Genomic DNA, 19,853 nt, shown 5'->3' with positions numbered 1-19,853 from the left:
TTAGTTAATTAGAAATTCTGGGAAATACATAATCATTCACCCACACAATCACAGAACTGATTGGTACTATCACCCATCCCCTTCCCCGCTTGCTCCTCTCAGAGAACAGCAGAGGGCGCCTCTTTCCAGCAAACACTCAATTTGGGTGAAGAGGCCAAGGCCTTGCCAGGAGAGAGCGGTTGAGGTCAGTCCTAGTAGGGACTGCTCAAAGTGTTCTTAAGGTTTTTGGTGTGTAGCCCCAGAAAGCAGTGCTGCATCACAGCTATAGAAGATCTCCTTGGTTCAGCGGAAGAGACACAGCAACTCAATGAGCCTACTGTTCAATCACACTCCAGCAAGTCCAAATGGATTTCTTTACACAAGAGGATTCAGCTGTATTTCTGGGTTGGCTGCTTCTTGCCTAATTTCTTCAGGCTGGCCCAGCTGAAAAAAAACAACTGACTCTCAGCCTCTCAGGGATCATCTAGTTCAAATGACACCCCACCATAACATTCCCAGTCAAGGGGATCTATCCTTCTATTTGAAGACCTAAATAAAGAGAGGAAACAGATCTGGTGTTTGGGGAAAAGATGTGGAGAGCTGCTAGAGGAACGCACCCCAGCCCAAAGTAGAGAAGCTAATGACTTCTTGGCTTCCTGAAATGATCACTTCATCCTTCAAAAGGGTCAATAAAGATATTCCTACCTCAATTCTCCCCAACAAGGAGGCAGATGGTTGCTGAAATAAAAATGCTAAGAACCTTGAGGGGAAGTGACTACTCTACCTTGGAGTTTGTGAGTGAGCAGGAGAGGAAGGCCAGGTGTAATCAGGCAGCAGACGGGAAAAGACTGAAGGTAAATGAGGGAGTAAGGATGAAAAAAGGGACAATCTGCTAGAAAAGATGGAAAGGCATGGTGCATGTCGAGGAGTTTCCCCTGGCAAAGGAGGAGGGCCGCTGCTTCAAGTGAGACGGGTGAAGGAGGAGAGTGGGGAAAGGCATCAGAGGAGGAGAAGAGGGAGCTCTCAGTGAAAGAGGAGGCAAGGTTCTTGGCTGGGAAATTGGGAAAGGGAGCCATGGGAAGTTTAAGGAGGGATGGAAAGGTTTAGGAAAGCCACTGTGGAGAGTGGAATAATGAAATAATGAATTGATTGGGAAGGGATAAAAAGATTGCCTTGCTGCAGTGAAGCATAAATTTGTAGTAGACCCAGTCAGCATGGCTTCATAAGTTACACCAGCTCTACTCAGTGGCAGAGGAGTGAAGGCAATTGATAGTGGAAGCAGTTCAAGGTTAGGGCTTGCAAGGTAAATTAGTTAAAGAAGGGAGGAAGGAATGTGAGGGTAGAGTTTAACTGGTTTACTAAGGGACTGAGACAGGGAAGGAAAGAGAGTATAGATAGTGCAGGGTAATGACCCAGGAAAGAATGGATGGAAGGAGGGACTGGAAGTCACAATGAGAACAAAGGACAGATGTTAAGGGTTGGAAAGCAGTGGGAAAGATGGAGCAATGAAAGATTATGATCAGAATTTTGGAGCTCATGAACATGGAAGCAGCTACTTGTGGGTGATGGCAAAATCAAGGAGCTGATCATCTCTGGTCTCCCCCTCCCCCAGCAATATTAGAGAAAAAGGAGGATCAGAGAAGAGACAGGAGAAATTCTTACTTTGCTCTGCATTCTTAGCCAAGGACAATGATCTCTGAAGTGGAAAGGAAAGAAGAAAAATGGCTAATAAGAAGCTGAAACCTAAGACCAAAAGGGACACAGTCAAAGAGCACCTAGTTGCCATTGCTGAGTTCAAGCCTCCAGGCTCCGGTACACTACACAGCCAAGTTAAGCAAAGAATTCATAGGTGTGAAGTTTGAAAGATCTTGAAGAACAAGAGAAGTGTTGCAAGAAAGGAGAAGGGGAAATGTTTTGATTTCAAAAACGGGAAGTAGAGTCTTCAGACTATAGGCCACTGAGTCTGACTTCAGTTCTTGGCAAAATTTTAGAATTTATTATTCAAGGGATGATTAGTGAGTTCCTAGAAAAGGAAACAGTCAGCAAGACTTTATCAAGAATGGGTCATGCCACATTAACCTCATTTCCTTTTCTGACAGGGTTATTAGACTGCTAAAAGCTTGGTCAAGCTTGATTCACTAAAGTATTTTACGAAGTCTCCTATAGTATTCTTGTAGACAAGGTAGAGAGGAATGGCCTAGACAATACTATAGTGATATGGATGTGGAGTTGGTTAAAAGGCTCGACCCAGGAAGTAATAATCAATGGTTCAAATGTCAACTTGGAAGGTCTCTAGTGGAGTGCCCCAGACATCTCCGCTTTGGCCATGGGCTAAGCCAACGATTTTGGAGAGAGGCACAGATGGTACGTTTATCAAATCTGCAGATGATACAAAGCTAGGCTGGATAGCTAACACACTGGAGAACAGTGTAACAGTAACTGGGTAAGTAAGAAAGTTGAGTTGAATCCAATATGATGAAATTGAGTACACATTGAGTAAAAAAAAAAAATTTCTTAAGTACAAGATGAGGGAGTCATGGCTAGAAAAGCAGTTTGTCTGAAAAAGACCCATGGGCTTTGGTGAACTGCAAGGTCAATATGAGCCAATGGTGCAATATGCAGCTCTATCCTCTCAGAAGACCCTCAGAAATGAAGGACTATGGATGCCAAAGGTGGCATACTTGGGCAAGATGTTGGTTGTTGGGTGGTTCTGATTGACTTTGTTATAAGAAAGGATTTAATGAGAGTGGGGGAAGGAGGAGAGAGATGCATGAAAAACAAAAGGCATCAATGAAACTGAGAAACAAATCCTAACAAAAATGGTGGCCAAAAATGTCAATGCCATTTGAAGCTATGCTAAGAGAGATTGAGAGTCTCCTTGTCCCCTGCCCTAGTCAGGCCACATGTCACATCACATGTTCAGTTCTAGCTGTCACATTTTAGGAAAGACACTGATACGTTGGAAAGGATCTAGAGGAAAGTGATTAGGATGGTGAAAGGCTCTGAGATCATGCCATATGAGTATCAGTTGAAAGGATGGGGTATATTTAGCCTCGAGAAAACTTTGGAAGGCTATGATAGCTGTCTTCAGTCATTTGAAAAGCTGTCATGTGGAAGAAAGATTTAGATTTGTTCTACTTCATCCCACTCAACAATGGAAGGAAGTTTCAGAGAGGCAAATTAAAGCTTGATGTCAGGAAAAACTTCCTAACAATCAAGAGTCCAAAGGTAGAAGAGGCCACACAGGGAAATTTCTGCAGTAGATTGTAGAGGGAATTCTTTTTCAGGTCAAGTGGACCTCTGAGGTCCCTTCTAATTCTGAGATTTTGTGAGCTCACTATTTCTGCAAGTGTCACCCATTCCATTTTGGAATAGCTTTAATTGTTAAAAAATTTTCTTTTTATAGAGACCCCATATCTGTTTCCCTCCAACTTTCATTCACAGCTCCTGATTCTGAACTGATTCTGACCTGATCCCTGAAGGCAACAACTGCATCATCCTGTCCCCCATGTATTCTCTTCCCCAGGCCAAGCACCCCTAATTTCTTCACTAATCATAATACAGCATGAACTTAAAACCATGGTTGCCTTCTCTGAATGTCCTTAGCTTGCTGACTCTTTCCACAAGTGTGAAACCCAGAAATGAAAACAATGCTCCAGGTGTGGTATGAACAGGACAGAAGACAAGGTCTGTCTATCACGAATCTTCTTCTGAAAATTGGCTGCATACACATTTTAAGCCCCTCACCTTGATAGGCTAGTAGTAACAGAAGAAATAAAAGGCACAATTCTGATTCCTCCTGCCAAACCTACTCCTCTTATCCTGCTGTTCTTCTGAGAAAGAGAAAACAACCAAAGAATACTTAATACTTAACTGTCAAGGAGAAACATCCAACCTGAATGACATAAGATTGTTCCGGGGTAGAGAATTTCCTTAATCCCAGAATTCACCACTAAGAGACCCCAAATTAATACAGTTTATCCCCTACATATAACCTGGGAAACTAAGGGTGAGACTATCACCTACTATACACATAAGATCAAATTGGTTAACTGTAAAGCCATAAAATGAACTCCAAACTCTCCCTTTGACACAGATTTTATCTTATATTCCCAGAGAACCCCCAAATGGCTATGTGCACAGTTCTGCAGTGCTATCTGAGAAGAGGAGGTCAGGCCGTTGCCCACAAGAAACAGATCCAGCCAACAGACCCCACTGTGCCCAGCCCATTTACTTACCACTAGGCTTTAAGTACTTCTTGGCATGGAGGTAGCTCTCCAACATACGTTCATTGAAAAGCATGTAGCCCATTGGCTCTGAAATAATTATGTCCACCTGCTCGGGAAGTGAGATTTCCTCCACCTTTCCAGGAATGACCACAATTCGGTCTGTGAGGTTGTTACTCTTTACTAAAACCTGTTGGTGGGAGGGGAAAAAGTCAGGGATAAAAATCAGGGAAAAACCAATCTTACGGAGAAACATCTCCTTGGACCAATGAGTTTCATTTAAATCTCATTGCTGATTTCGTCTCTAGGAGAACCCTGTGAAGAGGGAGCCTAGCAGCCTGCTCAGAACCAGCCTTTCAGGACAACCAAGCCCAAAGTGGGAGTGGAGACAGAGAGAGCTCAAAGCTTTTAAAGACTAGCACAAGCTATGAAAAATAGTGATGGAGGCTCCTGGTTCAATTCCTTGTTTGATTTTGTGAACTTTTCCCATCAAAAAAAAATTTTTGTACTGTATATTTTTTTACATTTTAAAAAATTACAGTGACTCTGAACTAATTGTTTGACAAAATGTTGAGAACGCTGGACACCACTTTGTAATGATCAAACTAAGAAGGACAAGGACTCTATGATGCATGCAAGTAGAATTACTGATCAATTATGGATCTAAGACTTAGTGGAATCAGAGCATTTGCAGTTGAAAGGTACCTCAGAGTTTATCGAGCCTAACATCTTCATATTACAGATGAAGAAACTGAAAACCAGAGAAGGTAAGTGACTTGTGTGAAGTCAGGTGGGTACAATACACAACAGAGCCAGACTGCATGAACCCTCTTCTGTCTCCAAATCCTTTGTTCTGGTCATTAGGTTATAGCTTCCTCTTTTCCCTCAGAGGTGGACAGCACAGTTCACTAATGACCCCAGAACAGTTAAGAGGCAGAGAAATTTACCTACTGATTTTAACAGTAGACAAACTGAGGCAGCAAGAACTGAATTTCCCAAGATCACAGAGGAAGCCAGGATTTGGCTCTGGCCTTCCTAACATCACCTGGGAACGAGGCAATTCTTTGTGCTCCCCTCAAAGCCCCATATACCCTCTGGACCACAGCCTTAACTCTGAAGGCTCTGCATGCTGCCACAGAGCCTGGGCTTGGGGGAAGGAGGAAAGCATGCCTGGCCATGGGGCCCACTGACCTCCGCATGCTGAGCCATGGTGCTTGCTTCCACTGCATAGACTTTCCTTGCTCCTGCCTGAGCAGCAAAAAAAGACAGGATCCCGGAGCCACAGCCCACATCTAGGACAATCTGGGAAAGGAGAAAGAGTCACTGTCAGTCATGGACAGCAATGGAAAGCACAACCAGAAGATCCTACCCGTTCCACTCACAAACCTGAGGACCTGCTTCCTCATTCCCAGCACTGGTATCTGCCACAGATTAAAGGCTTTGAGAGTGGAAGACGAGAGGGCTCAAGTGTGAGATTTTATATCAGCAAACCAATGATGTACCTCTGACCCTTAAGGCCAAGTCAATAAGGTGGTGGCAAAGGAACTCTCAACATATCTGAAATGATTAGGTTCTCAAAAAAATTAAGTCTGACCTTGGGCTGGATCAACCAAATCTCTCCTTGTTTCTAGGTAAGCAGACTGAGCAGGTTACTACTACATAGCTAACTACAATACAAAGACTATGGGTTCTCACTCCATAAGATTTCCCACTAAGTCTTTAAGTCTTCAGGCAAAACCTCTTCTCGTAACACTGCTTATCTTTTATCCTCAAATGTCCTGGTGCTTGACCAACACTCTCTGAGAATATGTTTCTTCTCCCCAGAAGGAGTTGCATCATAGTTGTGAGACAACTGTTTGCAATGTACACTACCATACAGTTCTGGCCATGGGATTAACATGGAAAACTGAGAGGGTATAGCCTTTAGTAAGCAGTGGGCTCCCTCTCTTCCACACATCATACCATTCATTGGTGTTCTCCAGTTACAGGCCTGATGCTACAGGATGGGTCTACTACTGGGTTGCCATGTTATACATAGGCTATGAAAATCTTGGATCTAGTTTCCACGTTGTTTTCTTTTATTTTTTTAATCAATGTTATTTTATTTTTTTCCAATTACATGCAAAGACATTTTAAAACATTTTTGAGTTCCAAATTTTCTTCCTCCTTTCCTTACCCCCTCCCTAAAATGGTAAGCAATTTGATATAGGTTACATATGTGCAATCATGTAAAACATATGTCCATATTAGTCATGTTGTGAGAGGAGAAACAGACCAAAAGGAAAAAACCATGAAAAAAATTAAAAAGTGAAAATAGTATGGTTCGATCTACATTCAGACTACATCTGTTCTTTCTCTGAACATGGAGATCATTTTCCATCATGAGTCCTTGTATTGCTAAAAAGAGCTAAGTTATTCATAGCTTATCATGGTACAATGTTGCTGTTGCTGTGTACTGTGTACAATGTTCTCCTGGTTCTGCTCACTTCACTTTGCATCAGTTCATATGAGTTTTCCCAGGTTTTTCTGAAATCTGCCTGCTCATCATTTCTTATAGAACAATAGTGTTCCACTACATTCATATATCACAATTTGTTCAGCCATTCCCCAATTGATGGGCATCCCCTCAATTTCTAATTCTTGGCCACCACAAAAAGAGCTGCTATAAATATTTTTGTACATGTGGGTCCTTTTCCCTTTTTTATTATCTCCTAGGGATACACACCTAGTAGTGGTACTGCTGGGTCAACAGTTTGACTGGCCTTCGGGCATAGTTTAGAATTGCTCTCCAGAATGGTTGGATCAGTTCACAACTCCATCAATAGTGTTTCAGTGTCCCAATTTTCCCATATTCTCTTCAACATTTATCAGTTTCCTTTTCTGTCATATTAGCCAATCTGATAGGTATGAGGTGGTACCTCAGAGTTGTTTTAATTTATATTTTTCTAACCAATAGGGATTTAGAGCATTTTTCAAATGACTACAGACAGTTTTGATTTCTTCATCTGAAAATTGCCTGTTCATATTCTTTGACCATTTATCAATTGAGGAATGACTTAAATTCTTATAAATTTGACTCAGTTCTCTATATACTTGATAAATGAGGCTTTTATCACAGACATTTGCTGTAAAAAATTGTTTCCCAGCTTTTTGTTTTCCTTCTAGTGTTGGCTGCATTGGTTTTGTTTCCACACTGTTTTCTATGACAGGGCTAATGTGATGTCATAAGAAAACCTAGGATATCATTAATCTTAATTCTCTCCATCAGGATAGGAGGCACTTAATAAATAGTTGAAGTTTTTCCCAAAGAGCTCACCTCAAGTGTCAAATTTTCTTAAAAGTGCTACTATACAGAAATTTCATTTTGCAGATGCTGCCTTGAAATCTTAACAAGGGGATCGGGGATCTTCAGGCTGCCCTGTCTAATGCATATCTTCCAGAACAAGGGAGGTTCCAGTCTAACTGTATTCTGCCCTGGTCAGACATCTAGATAATTGTGTTCATTTGTAGGTGCCGTGTTTTAGGGAAGAATATCGACAAACTGGAGCACATCCAAAGAAGGGCAAGTTGGAAGGTGATGTATTTAGAAATCTACTTAGCTGATACACAAAAGAATGGAGTAGGAAGGGTGGGGAGGGAGCATAGAAAATAATCTTCATATATTTTAAGGATTATCCTGGAGAAGAGATACTGAACTTGTTCTGCTTAGCCTCAAATTAGAGAACTATGAGCAGTGACAAGAAGCAGCACAATCAGATTCTGGCTGTCCATAAGGAAAAAACGGCCAATGGATGGCTTCGAGAAAGAGCTAACTGATCACATGCTAGGCATTTTGTAGGGAGGATTTCTGTTCAGGTATGGGCTGTACTACGGTGACCTCTTAAGGTTCCTTCTGATGCTGAGACTGTGGGGTTTCGTGGTTTTTTTTCCCTTCTTACTGGATTTTTAGCAAGAAGCTGATACAATTGGTTCTAGAGAAAACCACATACAACTATATCCCACAAAGAGAAAGGTTCTTACAGAAAAGGTTAATGTGCCTTAGCGGTTTCTCTTCTCTTTCAGCTTTAGGGAGGTGGCAGTATCTGGCCTCCCGAAGCTTCAGGGGTTACCTGGAAGGATGTCTTAAACAAAGAGCTAAGGTCACCTGTACCCATCCCTCCAGGGTCCTGACTAATAGCCACATCTGAAGATAGTCACAAAACCCAGAAACAGACCTGCAGTCTCTGAGAATGGGGAAAGGAGGAAGATAACAAGGGAAGGAGGAACAGAAAGAAAAAGGGACAGTGAAAGGCAAGAAGGTCAAAGCCTCCAAGGTTGTGATCTACTGAAAGAGATACAAATGAGAAAATAGTAATGTCCTCACACTTGACATATTGCCAGAGGGTCAGGGACAGAACAACAGCCCCAGGCTGGCAGATGCCCCTTAGGCAGGATTTTCTTTGGTGTCCTTCATGACCTGATACACATTCAGAGATACCTTTCTAGGACATGGTAAAGATACTGAATTTGCTTTTTTCCCTCCAGAAGAAAAGCCAATCCTTAGGTTTAGAGCTTAGAAGGACTGCCTAGCTTATTCCTTGCATGTGGTAGAGACTAATGTATTAATGATAAGCCTGTGACACCAACCAAGAACACAGGAGCATTCCTAAAGCAAATTGGCTGGATCCCATTGTCCAGATTCCTTACACATACTTGAAAAGTACTTGTCTAAGGGAAGGTGATGAATCTTGCAGCTGCTGGGAAGCAATGTGGTTTTTCATGAACAACAACTAAGTACATCCCATTAATTGCTCCACTGGACATATAAAACATAAGTAAGATCAAATCAGTAACACTCCTCATAATTAGCTTAGGCACAGACAGCCAGGGCTCTCACCAGTGAAAATCCTTGTTCAGAAATCACATGGCAAAGTCAAGGTTCTGCATTATTATCACACTGCAGAAAAGTAAAAGGGAGCTTCAGTGGTGGGCACTGGGAGTGTAAAGAGCCTGACACAGTGGGCAGAAAAGGGTGGGAGGGTTTTGGACAGAGGACAGTTCAAACACTAACTGTTTGCTTTAGCTACTTCTCCTAGGCCGGACACACAGTGTCAACACAAACACAAGGAGCAGACCTCAGGGAGGTTTCTGTGGAGCTCATGCTGGTCTCAAGAAGATATTTAAAAACAAATCAGCACTGATGGCTTGGGGCAGGTATGAAGGAGAGATGAGCTCCCCACAGCTGAAACGCAGAGAGGGAAAGATGGAGAGAGCTTCCTAAAGTAACCTTCTGACTCTTAATTCCTGCCAGAGTATTTTCCCCACTCGGTCCTTCCCCTCTGGCCTCAGTTTCCCCTGACAGTCCCTTCTCATATAGAAGCTCAACTGGGCCTAACTAGCCCCTAACGCCAGGTTTAACACAACAGATGATTTCAGGTCTTGTTTCAGAGCTAAATTCAGGGTGTTCCCAAGAGTGAATTTCTCACCTTGTCCTTGAAATCACTATGGTTCTGCAGGATTGCCCTCTGGTACGTGCCTGTCCGTACGTAATCTTGCATCATGTTCTGCTGCTGTGACAGGTAGCCATAGAACTACAACACACAAGACAGAGCACTGTGAACAGAAGAACCTCCACATGGCCAGCCTCAACACTGAAAACCAACCCAACCCACCACAGCCTTCCCCATTCAGACCCCCTGCTTCCTCCCCAACAAACCATGCAAGGAGCTCAGCAATGGGAACATGCCCAGGGTTGAGGGAGCATGGGCATCACTTCTCAGAAAGTCATGCTGGGGGCCAAGGCTGAACCATCCCTGTTAACAAACAAGGTGGTCAGACTGCTCTATTCACTGTTCTCTGCAGCTAAATCTAACTGGATCTCATCAGTGCCAGGATGGGGAGCCTTGAACATATCCCAGGCCACAAGGGAAAAGGAGGGGAAAAGCAATATACCTCTTAAGTCAGGAGGCTGGCAAGTATACTGGAGGAATACAACTACAGACCCTGGCGTTAGAAAGCACCCCCTTTCCTAAACTCCCCAAGGCCTCGTTTCGATTTGGAGCCAATAAACTTTCTAAAAGAAAACAGATCTATCATAATATGGGTTCTGTCCTCAGAGAACCTGAGAACCCCAAAAGAAACCTGGGTAATTATACAGGATTATGACTATGGACTAGAGAGCCCAGAACTTGAGACTAAATATCTTCCTGCAAAACCGATTAGTAAACAGACATGACAGTTTACCATTCTAGAGCTGTTGGGACTAAGCATACCAGCTCCTGAAAGTTTTGCTACTAAATGTAAAACTATCGTAATTCACAGGGAGGGCTTTGTGATGGAAGAAAACCAAGTGCTCAGGAGCACCCAATGCTTATCAAGGACTCCTGCGGGGGGGGGGGGGGGGGGGGGGGGGGGGGGAAGATGACACAAGGCCTAAATGACTATCCTCTACAGTGGTCCAGTTTCAACTGAGCAGAACCTTTTCCACCTTCCTAAGAAGCATCTACACCTGGGCCCTCCCTTTGGAGGCCCCCAGGAAGATCCTGCCAGGTGGAAAACACACCTGGAAGTACTGCACAGCGGAGGATTCTTCTGTCCGCTCACTGAAGACGGAGCGCTCTAAGTTGTGACCTCGACAGGTTTTCAGAATATTATAGAATGAACAGAAATCTGAAAGAAGCAAAAACTTAATGTAGAAAAGAGGTCACATGTGGGAAATGGTAATGCAAACCAGGAGAAAGTGGCAACGGCATGTTAAAGGACCAATACATGGATAGGTTCCTGGCAATGGAAAGGAAAAAAAACCTTGCAGTAGACCACTGGTCATGAACAAAAAAAAAAAAATATATATATATATATATATATATATATATATCCATTAGATTCTGGAAATTCTTGGTCACAGAATAAAAAAAGTTTTCACATCCACAAATATGATTTGAAGGCAAAATCTTCATAATTCTAGATACATGAGAACTTAGATATACTTAAGCATTCATTCTACTCTTCTTTCTTAGAAAGAAGAAAAATGGGAGATATTTAGCAGAATATCTAACAGAATTCAGATGGAGAAAAATGAATGGTTCTCTCTGGGAGTGGAAGTCTACTGGGATCCATTCTGTACAAGTCCAGAAGTCACTGGCCTTCAAGGTAAGACACTAGAAACAAAGAAGGGGAAAGAAGGACCCAGAATATGGAGATAAGAGGAAGAGGGCTTTGCTCATCTCTCCATATTCAATAAAGCCTTGAAGCAAAGATTTACAAAGGAACTGCTCCTGCCTTGGCTCAGACCCTTCCTGGGGTGGGCAGCGAGGGACCTACCATTTGGCGTTGCAAACTGTATGAGGACGCTGTTACACCCCAGGGTGATGATAAAGGACTGCTTTCCCACTCGGCTGCATTCTGTTTCTCTGGACACAGAGCACTTAAACACACAAACATCTTCATCTGGAAAGAAAGAGAAGACACCAGCTTAGCTCCTCACTCAAGGCTGGCAGCCTAAGGACTCTTGACTTCCTATGCTTGCCCTCAGCAGTCCTTCCGCCCTCTCCATGTTAAATCCTGCCCATCGTGGAAGGCCTATCTCAAGCTGCAGCTGCTTACAAATGCATATCCTGACCACCTATAGCATTTGCTGCCCATTGCACACATTTTAGCCTCTACTTTCTGTTTCTGGGGATCTGTTTTCTGTGTGTTGTCATATTTCTCACCTAGACCGTAATGGACCTACCCAATGGTAAATCCCTGGTATTTCTTTGGTACCATCCACAGTGCCTCCTTCACCCATTGACTGGATCAAGCAAGTAGATGCTCAACTGATTATCATAGATTGCTGCACTTTATTTTCATTGTGCCAAGTGAAGTGTCCAAAGCAATGGAAATGAAGATCTTAAATTTTGTTCACTGTGAAGCCTGGAGTAAATCCATTCTCCCATTGTGCTTTAATATCCTCACCTGAATAATGAGAATGGTGGGAGAGCTGCTTGTCCTTCACAGGATAACTCTAAAGCTAAACTGATGACTGTGGGCAAAGTGTATCCACAGGTTCATGAATCATTAGGAAGCTGGTGAGCAGCTAGTCACTGTAGCAAGGAGAGTACAGCGAGGCACAGCACATGGAAGGGCCACCCTTGAACCCAGGGCTTCCTTCTTCCACGACCTGCCTCTGCCACAAACTGGCTGTGTGACCCTGGGCAAATCTCTTAACCTCGCTGTGCCCCTACGAAGTTCTGGAAGACAAGTCACAAATGGGCTGCCAATCTGCATCTCTGGGAGGAGTACTTCACACCTGGAGTTCTTCACATAAGGTAAATCATAGGTCTGGACCAAAATGACAAGATTTTCCTCATCACTATTACTGAGCTCCCCAAGCCTTTTCAGCTAGTGGGACGCTGCTCCTAGCTTTGAAAAGTAGCTGAGGACTCTGAGGAGTCAACATTCTTTCTCACACACCTGATCCCAAATCAGGAAAGCCAATATGACAGGCCTCTTCCAAGGGACAGGACCAGAAAACTGCTCTGTGGAGTAGTGAAGCCCCTGAAGGGGGAAATTCAAAGCAGAAAATGTTATCAAAAGCCAGTCTTAGGTGAGAGGAGGCAACTCTATCACCCAACTGGGAATGGAAGGCTGTGGAGGGAGCACAGAGCATAGTTTATACCAGTCACAGCAAGAGAATAATCATAAAAGCTAGCATTTACACAGTGATTTAAGGTTTGCAAGCCCTTTCCAAATATCTCAACTGATTCTCATAACCACCCTGGGAGCGAGGTGCTATTACTACCCTCATTTTGCAGATGAGGAAACTAAGGCAGACAGAGGTTAAATGACTTGCCCAAGGTCACAAAGCTAGTAAGTGAGGCTGGATTTGAACTGAGGTCTGCCTGACTCTAGGTTCAGAGCTCTGTTTACTAGATGCCTTCCAAGTCCTTTGGTAAAATAGCCTGAGTCACATCTTTTCCTTTATAGGGCAGTATCCAAAGACACTAAGATGCCAGTACATCAGCATCACACCCACACCCTGGATGTGAATGATAATACCTTATTTCGGGCTACAGAAACCTGCTCATGGATGATTACTAAATCTTGCCAAAACAAAGGTGAGAAGTTGTGGCTGATGGATCAGTTTTATACTGCTGCCTGCTACAATCCTACTCCAGGACTCTTTCCTCCCATTGCATTCCAGTTTGTTCTTACAACGTAGTTACCTGGTATCATATTGTACCCAAACACCCCAGGAACATGAGGAAAAAGAATGTAATAACCAATACCCTACATCCAAGATCTCACTATGGCGGTAATTGTGGTGCTCCTGGCAATAGAAGGCAAAGCTCCCCTGGCTCCAGAAACACCATCTAGTCATGCCAGCCCCACTGGTCTTGGGTGAGCACCCAGGCATGCAAGCTGATGTTCTGGCCCAACCAACAACCACATGCAACTAACTGCATTATTGTAAAAATCTAAGTTTTCTATGGAAAAGAAAACCAGTGATCTTTTAGGATCCAGGATGGCTAGCTTCACTCAGGGCTTCAGTTATGCTCACTTTCACGACTAAAACATACAGTAAATAGCACTCAGCACAGTGTCTGGCACATAGCAGGTGCTCAATAAATGTTTATCAACTGACAAATACTTGAGGTACCAGGATGATCAGGGACTGAGTGTTAACCAGAAAATCTCCCTATTTCTAATACCCAAGCAATACATTTACCTATATTCTAGGTAGGACAGACTGGAGATGGCTTTGAATGCCAGATTCAAATGTCACCATGCCCCAACCAATGCCTTTTTTAATAAAATGTAAGCTCCTTGAGGGAATTGTCTTTGTATTCCAGCTCCTCCCTCCTCCTACCTAGGATGTGGCCTGCTACATAGAAGGCACTTAATAAAGGCTATTTAAATTGAAAAGCTTCATTACAACATTATAACCAAACCCCACTACAAAATCACAAAACTGTGTAACAAAACAAAAACCCACTGTAGAACCATTTGACCGATGGCCGACGTATAACATTGTTCCAAAAAAACTAATGGTCCGTGTAATATTTATGTCCTAATAGCATGTGTTCACAGAACCAATTAATGATGTTAGGCTCGTACCTTCCATCTGTAGGATATTTTATAATTTTCAAAGCACTTTCATATAAAGGATGTTCCAAAAGTCTTAAGGCAGTTTTGAGCTTTTGCACTTTATGCCATACATAATGTATATAATGTCAACTGATTTGCACAACAGGTAGGAAAGATGATCACCCTCATCTTAGAGGAGAAAAACCGAGGCTCAGACACATCAAATGACTTGAGGACAGACGACCAACAAATGTTAAAAAAAGAGGTTGATCTTCATGGTCTCACTGTAGCTCCAAATCACGATCCCAGGTGAGTTCAGGGGCTACTGCAAAAACCTGGCTGGAGGTAAGGAGAGCCGGGTGGAGAGCGGGGGTTGGCAGAGCCATTCTGGAGGAAGAATTCACAGGGCTGATCTGTTTTGGTGACTGCAGACTGCTCTGTATTTCATCTGTTCCTCCTCCCATTTCCCCCCGGGGCTGCTAACCACGTTACTCTACCAAAGTAACCATGTTACCCAACTAGTCAAACACAAGTTCTGGTACTTCAAACAAAAACAGGTCTGCAAGTTCTACAGAAGGTCTTACTACGGTGCAGAAAGCACAATGCCAAGCCTCACCGAAAATAGGACTCTAGCCCCTGCCACAAACAGGTCTGTACAGTCCTTGTTCACAAGCCCAGGTCCCCAGCTTGAGCTGGAGAGGCTGCCTAACAAGCATGGGGAACCAAAAGGAATTTCTGAGGTAGAAACACCCCATTTCAGACTTTTGACTCCAGCAGAGAGGAGTGCTGAGGGCAAGGGGGGTGGGGGAGACGTCTGTTTAACCAGAAGGAACAGCTAAACTGCATTTTGACAGGTGATGAGAAAAATTCTCCATTTATAGGGCAAAACCTTTTACACTTTTCAAAACCAAGTTGTCCCCATGAATCACACAGCTCTGTCGTGTATTTTCTCAGGGACATTGCTCACAAAGAGATTACATGCAGCCTACTACTCTTTTTCATCCCAAACCCCTTCAGCTCCCTGGAGGTCTGAGTCTAAAGGGCAAGAACTCTATTCTCCTGTGGAAAAATGGTAAAAGGAAGACTATGGCTTTGCCAGTTTACAGGTCAAGACACTGAGACACAAAGCTAGCTGAGCGATTAGCCTTTCTATTTGTATCCCTGGCACTGTGCTTTGCATGTAGAAAGCACTTAAATTCCCTTCTTCCCTTCCTTGCTTCCTTCCTCCTTCTCTCCCTCCCTTTTTTCTTTCTTCCCTTCCATAATCACAGAACTAATCAATGTTGAAGCCAGAATATGAAAGGCCAGACAGTTCTGATTATAAATCCAGTGCCCCCTCTACTGTGTGGCACTGCCACCAAGACTGAAGGCCAATGAGGAATTAACGTTATGTTTCTTTCCACTCCTTTACATCTTCCACACTTCGAGACAGGATGCAGGAGAGCAAAGAGGAGGGTCCATAGGAATACCCGAAAATGGTCTGAGAGAAGCAGCTGATTTTAAAGCAAATTATTCAAGTGAAATGTTATTCTTCTGTGAACTTATTTTTTTCTAAGAAGCAATACTTGTCAGATGGGTGGGAGAAGGATGAAGGAAAGAAGAGCTGCCCATTCTAAAAACCATCTCCAAGGCACATCTTTCTAGTAGGAAAAATACTACAGCAGCCATACAAAACAGAATTAAAGCTATTCTCTCTATTGACTTACAGAGGAAAAAAAAAGTTCTAGTCCAAATATGAAGCATTCTATTAAGTTTCCTACCAGCAGGGAAGAAAATCAAGCTGTCACCTTCCGGAAGAAAATATTCTCCAACCAGGGAAAAGAAAGATGAACCTCTCCCCAAAGTCATTAAAAAGTTAGGTGTTTGACATAGGCTGAGCTGCCAGAGCCTTCAATAATTTTCTAGTGCAGCCTCCCCATTGCAGAGAAGAGGGGACTGTGGAAAGAGGAAGTGACTTGTCTAAGGTCACATTGCCATTAAATGGTGGTGCCTCATCCTTTCTCCAGTACTGCCTGAGAGCCAGGCCATCTCCTGGCTCAGTTCAAGATGCTGCGTGTTTGGCAGGGACTCACAAAGGGTCCTCATTCTTCAGCAGCACCAGGCCTTCTTACTTGGATTCATTTGGTTCTCTAACTTGGAGAAAATGACAGTTCAGGTACTAAAAGATCTAGTGTTGATGCCATACCTCCTGGTATCTCTATAATGTAGAGAAAAGCAAAGAATTCTAGACTCCTGGAATCAGAAGGAAGTTTCAAAGAACACTGAAGGCCTTCCCCTGCTTCTAGTCATATCTGTACTGGAACACCTCAAATTGTCCTTCCTATTTAAAAAGTATCAGGAAAAAGCAGTTCCAGAGTCCTGGACAGAGCCTTTACTCTATACAGAGATGAAATTCCAAACTCGAGTTTATTCTGTTATAATTAAAACCTTTTGGTTCTATCCTTAGTAAAGAGAAGGAACAGACTCAGAGAAGGGCTTACTTTAATAAAACTGAAAATGATTAAGTTGCCTCCAGACCTCTCTGTTCCAGGAGAAGGAATTTTCTTTCCTGTGGCTACTTCTTCAGGTATCCTTTCCCAACATTTGGGAGCATTTGTCCTTTCCTCTAAATTCTCTTCCAAGTTCTCTAAACTTTTCTATCTGGGCCATCCAGGAAATGAAAAAAGTATTTTAAGACGACTGACCAACATGAATGTCAGGCTAATATAGCGTCAGTTTTGTTTTTACTTTAAAAGAAAAGCAAAACAGGAGTCTTGTACATTGTTATCATCTTTGGATTGGGTGGAACCTCCATATGCTCTTATCCTTCGATATGGCTTAGCTAATCATTCAACTGTTTGTAACCAAGTAGTTTCTCCTCCTTCGATATACTGTACTTTTATCCTTACAAAAACGCAGCCTGATGTCCCACTCAGCCAGTTCTTTTACACCTGCAGATGAGAAGACTTAATAACTGTCCTTGAAAGCCAACATTATCCAGAAGGGATCAGCAGACAACATTAGCAAAAGGGGCTAATGCTGATAGCGAGGAGAGGGTAGCCAGGGAAGGAGAGGGAGGGGTGAATCCCCGATGCCATACTGGCATCTCGCTGGGGAAGGATCGGTCAGACCTTGATCCTGGGCACTGCATTAGAGGTGCTTTTATGAGGCTTGGGGAACAAAACCTGCTTCTCATGCTCTAGTCATCAGCTCTACCTTCGCTTCTGTAGCTTCCCCCAGTACAAAGAATGTACCCCACCCTGTAATTTAAAGGCTCTTTGCAAATAGCACCAAGGTACCATAGTAGGAGCACCCCAGGTGGGGCACCACCTGCTAAGGACAATGTGAATGCAGGAACCCTGATCCTTGAGCCAAGACACATGCTTCCTGAAGCTTGGGCAATTTCTTCAAGGGATGGGACAGGGTGGGAATCAGAAATTATAGAGCTGAACTGGAATCATTCTGTTACAACCCAAGTGCCTACAAAGAGGGAGGTTCCTGGTGGCACAAGACCTTTGGCCTCGGCTAAGCCCAGGCTAAAACCCTTCCAGCCAAAGAAATACTGTTCTCACACTGCCATTCATCTTTCTGAGCCCCTGGGACCAGGACAGCCAAGAGGCCAGGAGGCACTCTAGAAGTCCCAGGCTGCCTCCCCCCATCCCCCCACTCTCCACCTCTAGGCTAGGGAAGACACAGGAGAAATAAAAGCATCTGTCAGAATCTGTATATATGGTGCTAGGATGGGAATTCTACAAATTAAACAGCAGCTGCCCTTGCCCTGATAAAGCCATACTGTACAATGCAAAGGGCTAAAAGGGCAAAAAACTGCCATTACCAGATATAACTAACTTTAAACCACAGGGCAGGTCTGGTCTTTGGTAGCATCCTACAAAGGCAATATTCCTATTCTGGCTTCTAAGGCTCACCTATTACTATTTGCCAGAAGAATTGCATCCTGAAGAAAAAGAGCATCAAAGGTTTAGAAGTAGGAGGGCTTCTGTATCCTGAGTAGATACACAAAAGGCCCTGACAGGTTTTACACCCTCTTAGAATGAAATTCACTATTTTAAAAGATACATTTCTATTCCAGATTTCTAGCATAACTAAAGAGTAAAATGAGACCAACATATTATAAGGTAAACTGTTTTTTTTTTCCCTACAAAAATTCCTGACTTCAAGAAAGCATCCAGGATGAGTTAGTAAACAGGATGACAGTTTGTAAGCAGTTCTGATTATTTTTTCATTAGAACCTCAAAAAATAGTAACAGTGGTCACAGATATTACATTAATCACTGATGAAACATGGATGGTTTAAACCAGAAGTTCTTAACCTTTTTGTGTATGTGTCTGATACCTCTGGTAAGGACTATGGATTCCTTCATTAAAAAGAGAAAAGGACCAACGTGTACACAAATATTTATAGCAGCCCTTTCTGTGGTGGCAAAGAATTAGAAATTGAGGAAATGCCCATCAATTGGGGAATGGCTGAACAAGTTGTGGTACATGAAAATACTATTGTTCTATAAGAAATGACAAATGGGTGGATTTCAGAAGAACCCGGAAAGACTTACATGAATTGACGGCCAGTGAAGTCAGCAGAATCAGGAAAACATTGTACACAGTAGCAGCAACATTGTGCGATGACCAACTTTGATGAGCTGAGGCAATTCCAAAAGACTCATAACGGAAAATGTTATCCACAAACAGAGAAAGAACTATGGAGTCTGAATGCAGATTGAAGCATACTATTTTCTCTCTCATTTTTTTCTTTCTCATGGTTTATCCCTTTTGTTCTGATTCTTCTTTCACAACATGACTAATGTGGAAATAAGTTTAATATGATTGCACATGTATAGCCTATATCAGACTGCACACTGTCTTGGGGAGAGGGAAGTGGGGGAAGGAGAAAAAAAATTGGAACTCAAAATCATATAAAAGTGAATGTTGAAAACTATCTTTACATGCAATTGGAGAAAATAAAATGCTGTTAAATAGGGGGGAAAACACTATGGATCCCTTCTCAGAATGATTTTAAATGCTTAAAATAAAATAGATGGGATTACAAAGGAAACCAATTATATTGAAATATAATTATTCAAAAAAATCTTTTTTTTTTTTTTTTACTAGATCATGGACTTGAAGTTAAAAACTCCTGGTTCGAACATATCTTTAAAATGTACCCCCACCTTCTAGGAGAACCACACGCAAAGCTGAGAGGAGATGGAAACGTCTCCCTACTGGACCCAGAATGTGTTCCGTCATCAGCAGGTCAGTAGTGAAGGCTGATTTTAGTGAAGCATTTGACAAAGTAGTCTTACACTTAGGTTCAAAAAATAAACCTCCCAAGTCCATGATAGGGGAGCTATGGTTAAAGAACAGTTAGTTAATCTGAAAAAGTTCTAGGTATTTAGGGGATTACAAAGTCATCAATGGGATATGAAAGCCAAGAAAACCGAAGCAAATTTGGGCTGCAACGAAGAAGACAGTGTCTCAGACTAGGGAGGTGACAGAACTGCTCTTTGCCCTCGTCAGACGGCCTGTTTTCAGTTTTGGGCACCACCAACAAAGGACAGTGAGCGAGAGAGAGAGAGAGAGAGAGAGAGAGAGAGAGAGAGAGAGAGAGAG

The 19,853-nt window shown here is 42.8% G+C and overlaps 1 protein-coding gene across 2 annotated transcripts in view; it reads right to left on the bottom strand.

Moving 5' to 3' along the window:
* CARM1 (coactivator associated arginine methyltransferase 1) overlaps positions 1-19,853 on the bottom strand; it is a 50,529-nt gene that overhangs the window by 13,893 nt on the left and 16,783 nt on the right. For both annotated transcript variants that reach the window (XM_027851230.1, XM_027851231.1), the window contains exons 2-6: positions 11,505-11,630; positions 10,747-10,853; positions 9,671-9,775; positions 5,397-5,507; positions 4,218-4,395 (exon numbers count right to left, since the gene is read on the bottom strand). In XM_027851230.1, the coding sequence (XP_027707031.1) occupies positions 4,218-4,395; positions 5,397-5,507; positions 9,671-9,775; positions 10,747-10,853; positions 11,505-11,630 (627 nt within the window). The remainder of the gene's footprint in view (positions 1-4,217; positions 4,396-5,396; positions 5,508-9,670; positions 9,776-10,746; positions 10,854-11,504; positions 11,631-19,853) is intronic.

This window comes from Vombatus ursinus, unplaced genomic scaffold, assembly GCF_900497805.2.
Source record: "Vombatus ursinus unplaced genomic scaffold, bare-nosed wombat genome assembly UNPS02009173.1, whole genome shotgun sequence".
NCBI classification, from domain to species: Eukaryota; Metazoa; Chordata; class Mammalia; order Diprotodontia; family Vombatidae; genus Vombatus; species Vombatus ursinus.
Note: the sequence above shows the minus strand (reverse complement) of the source record. Positions and strands in the feature narration are given on the sequence as shown.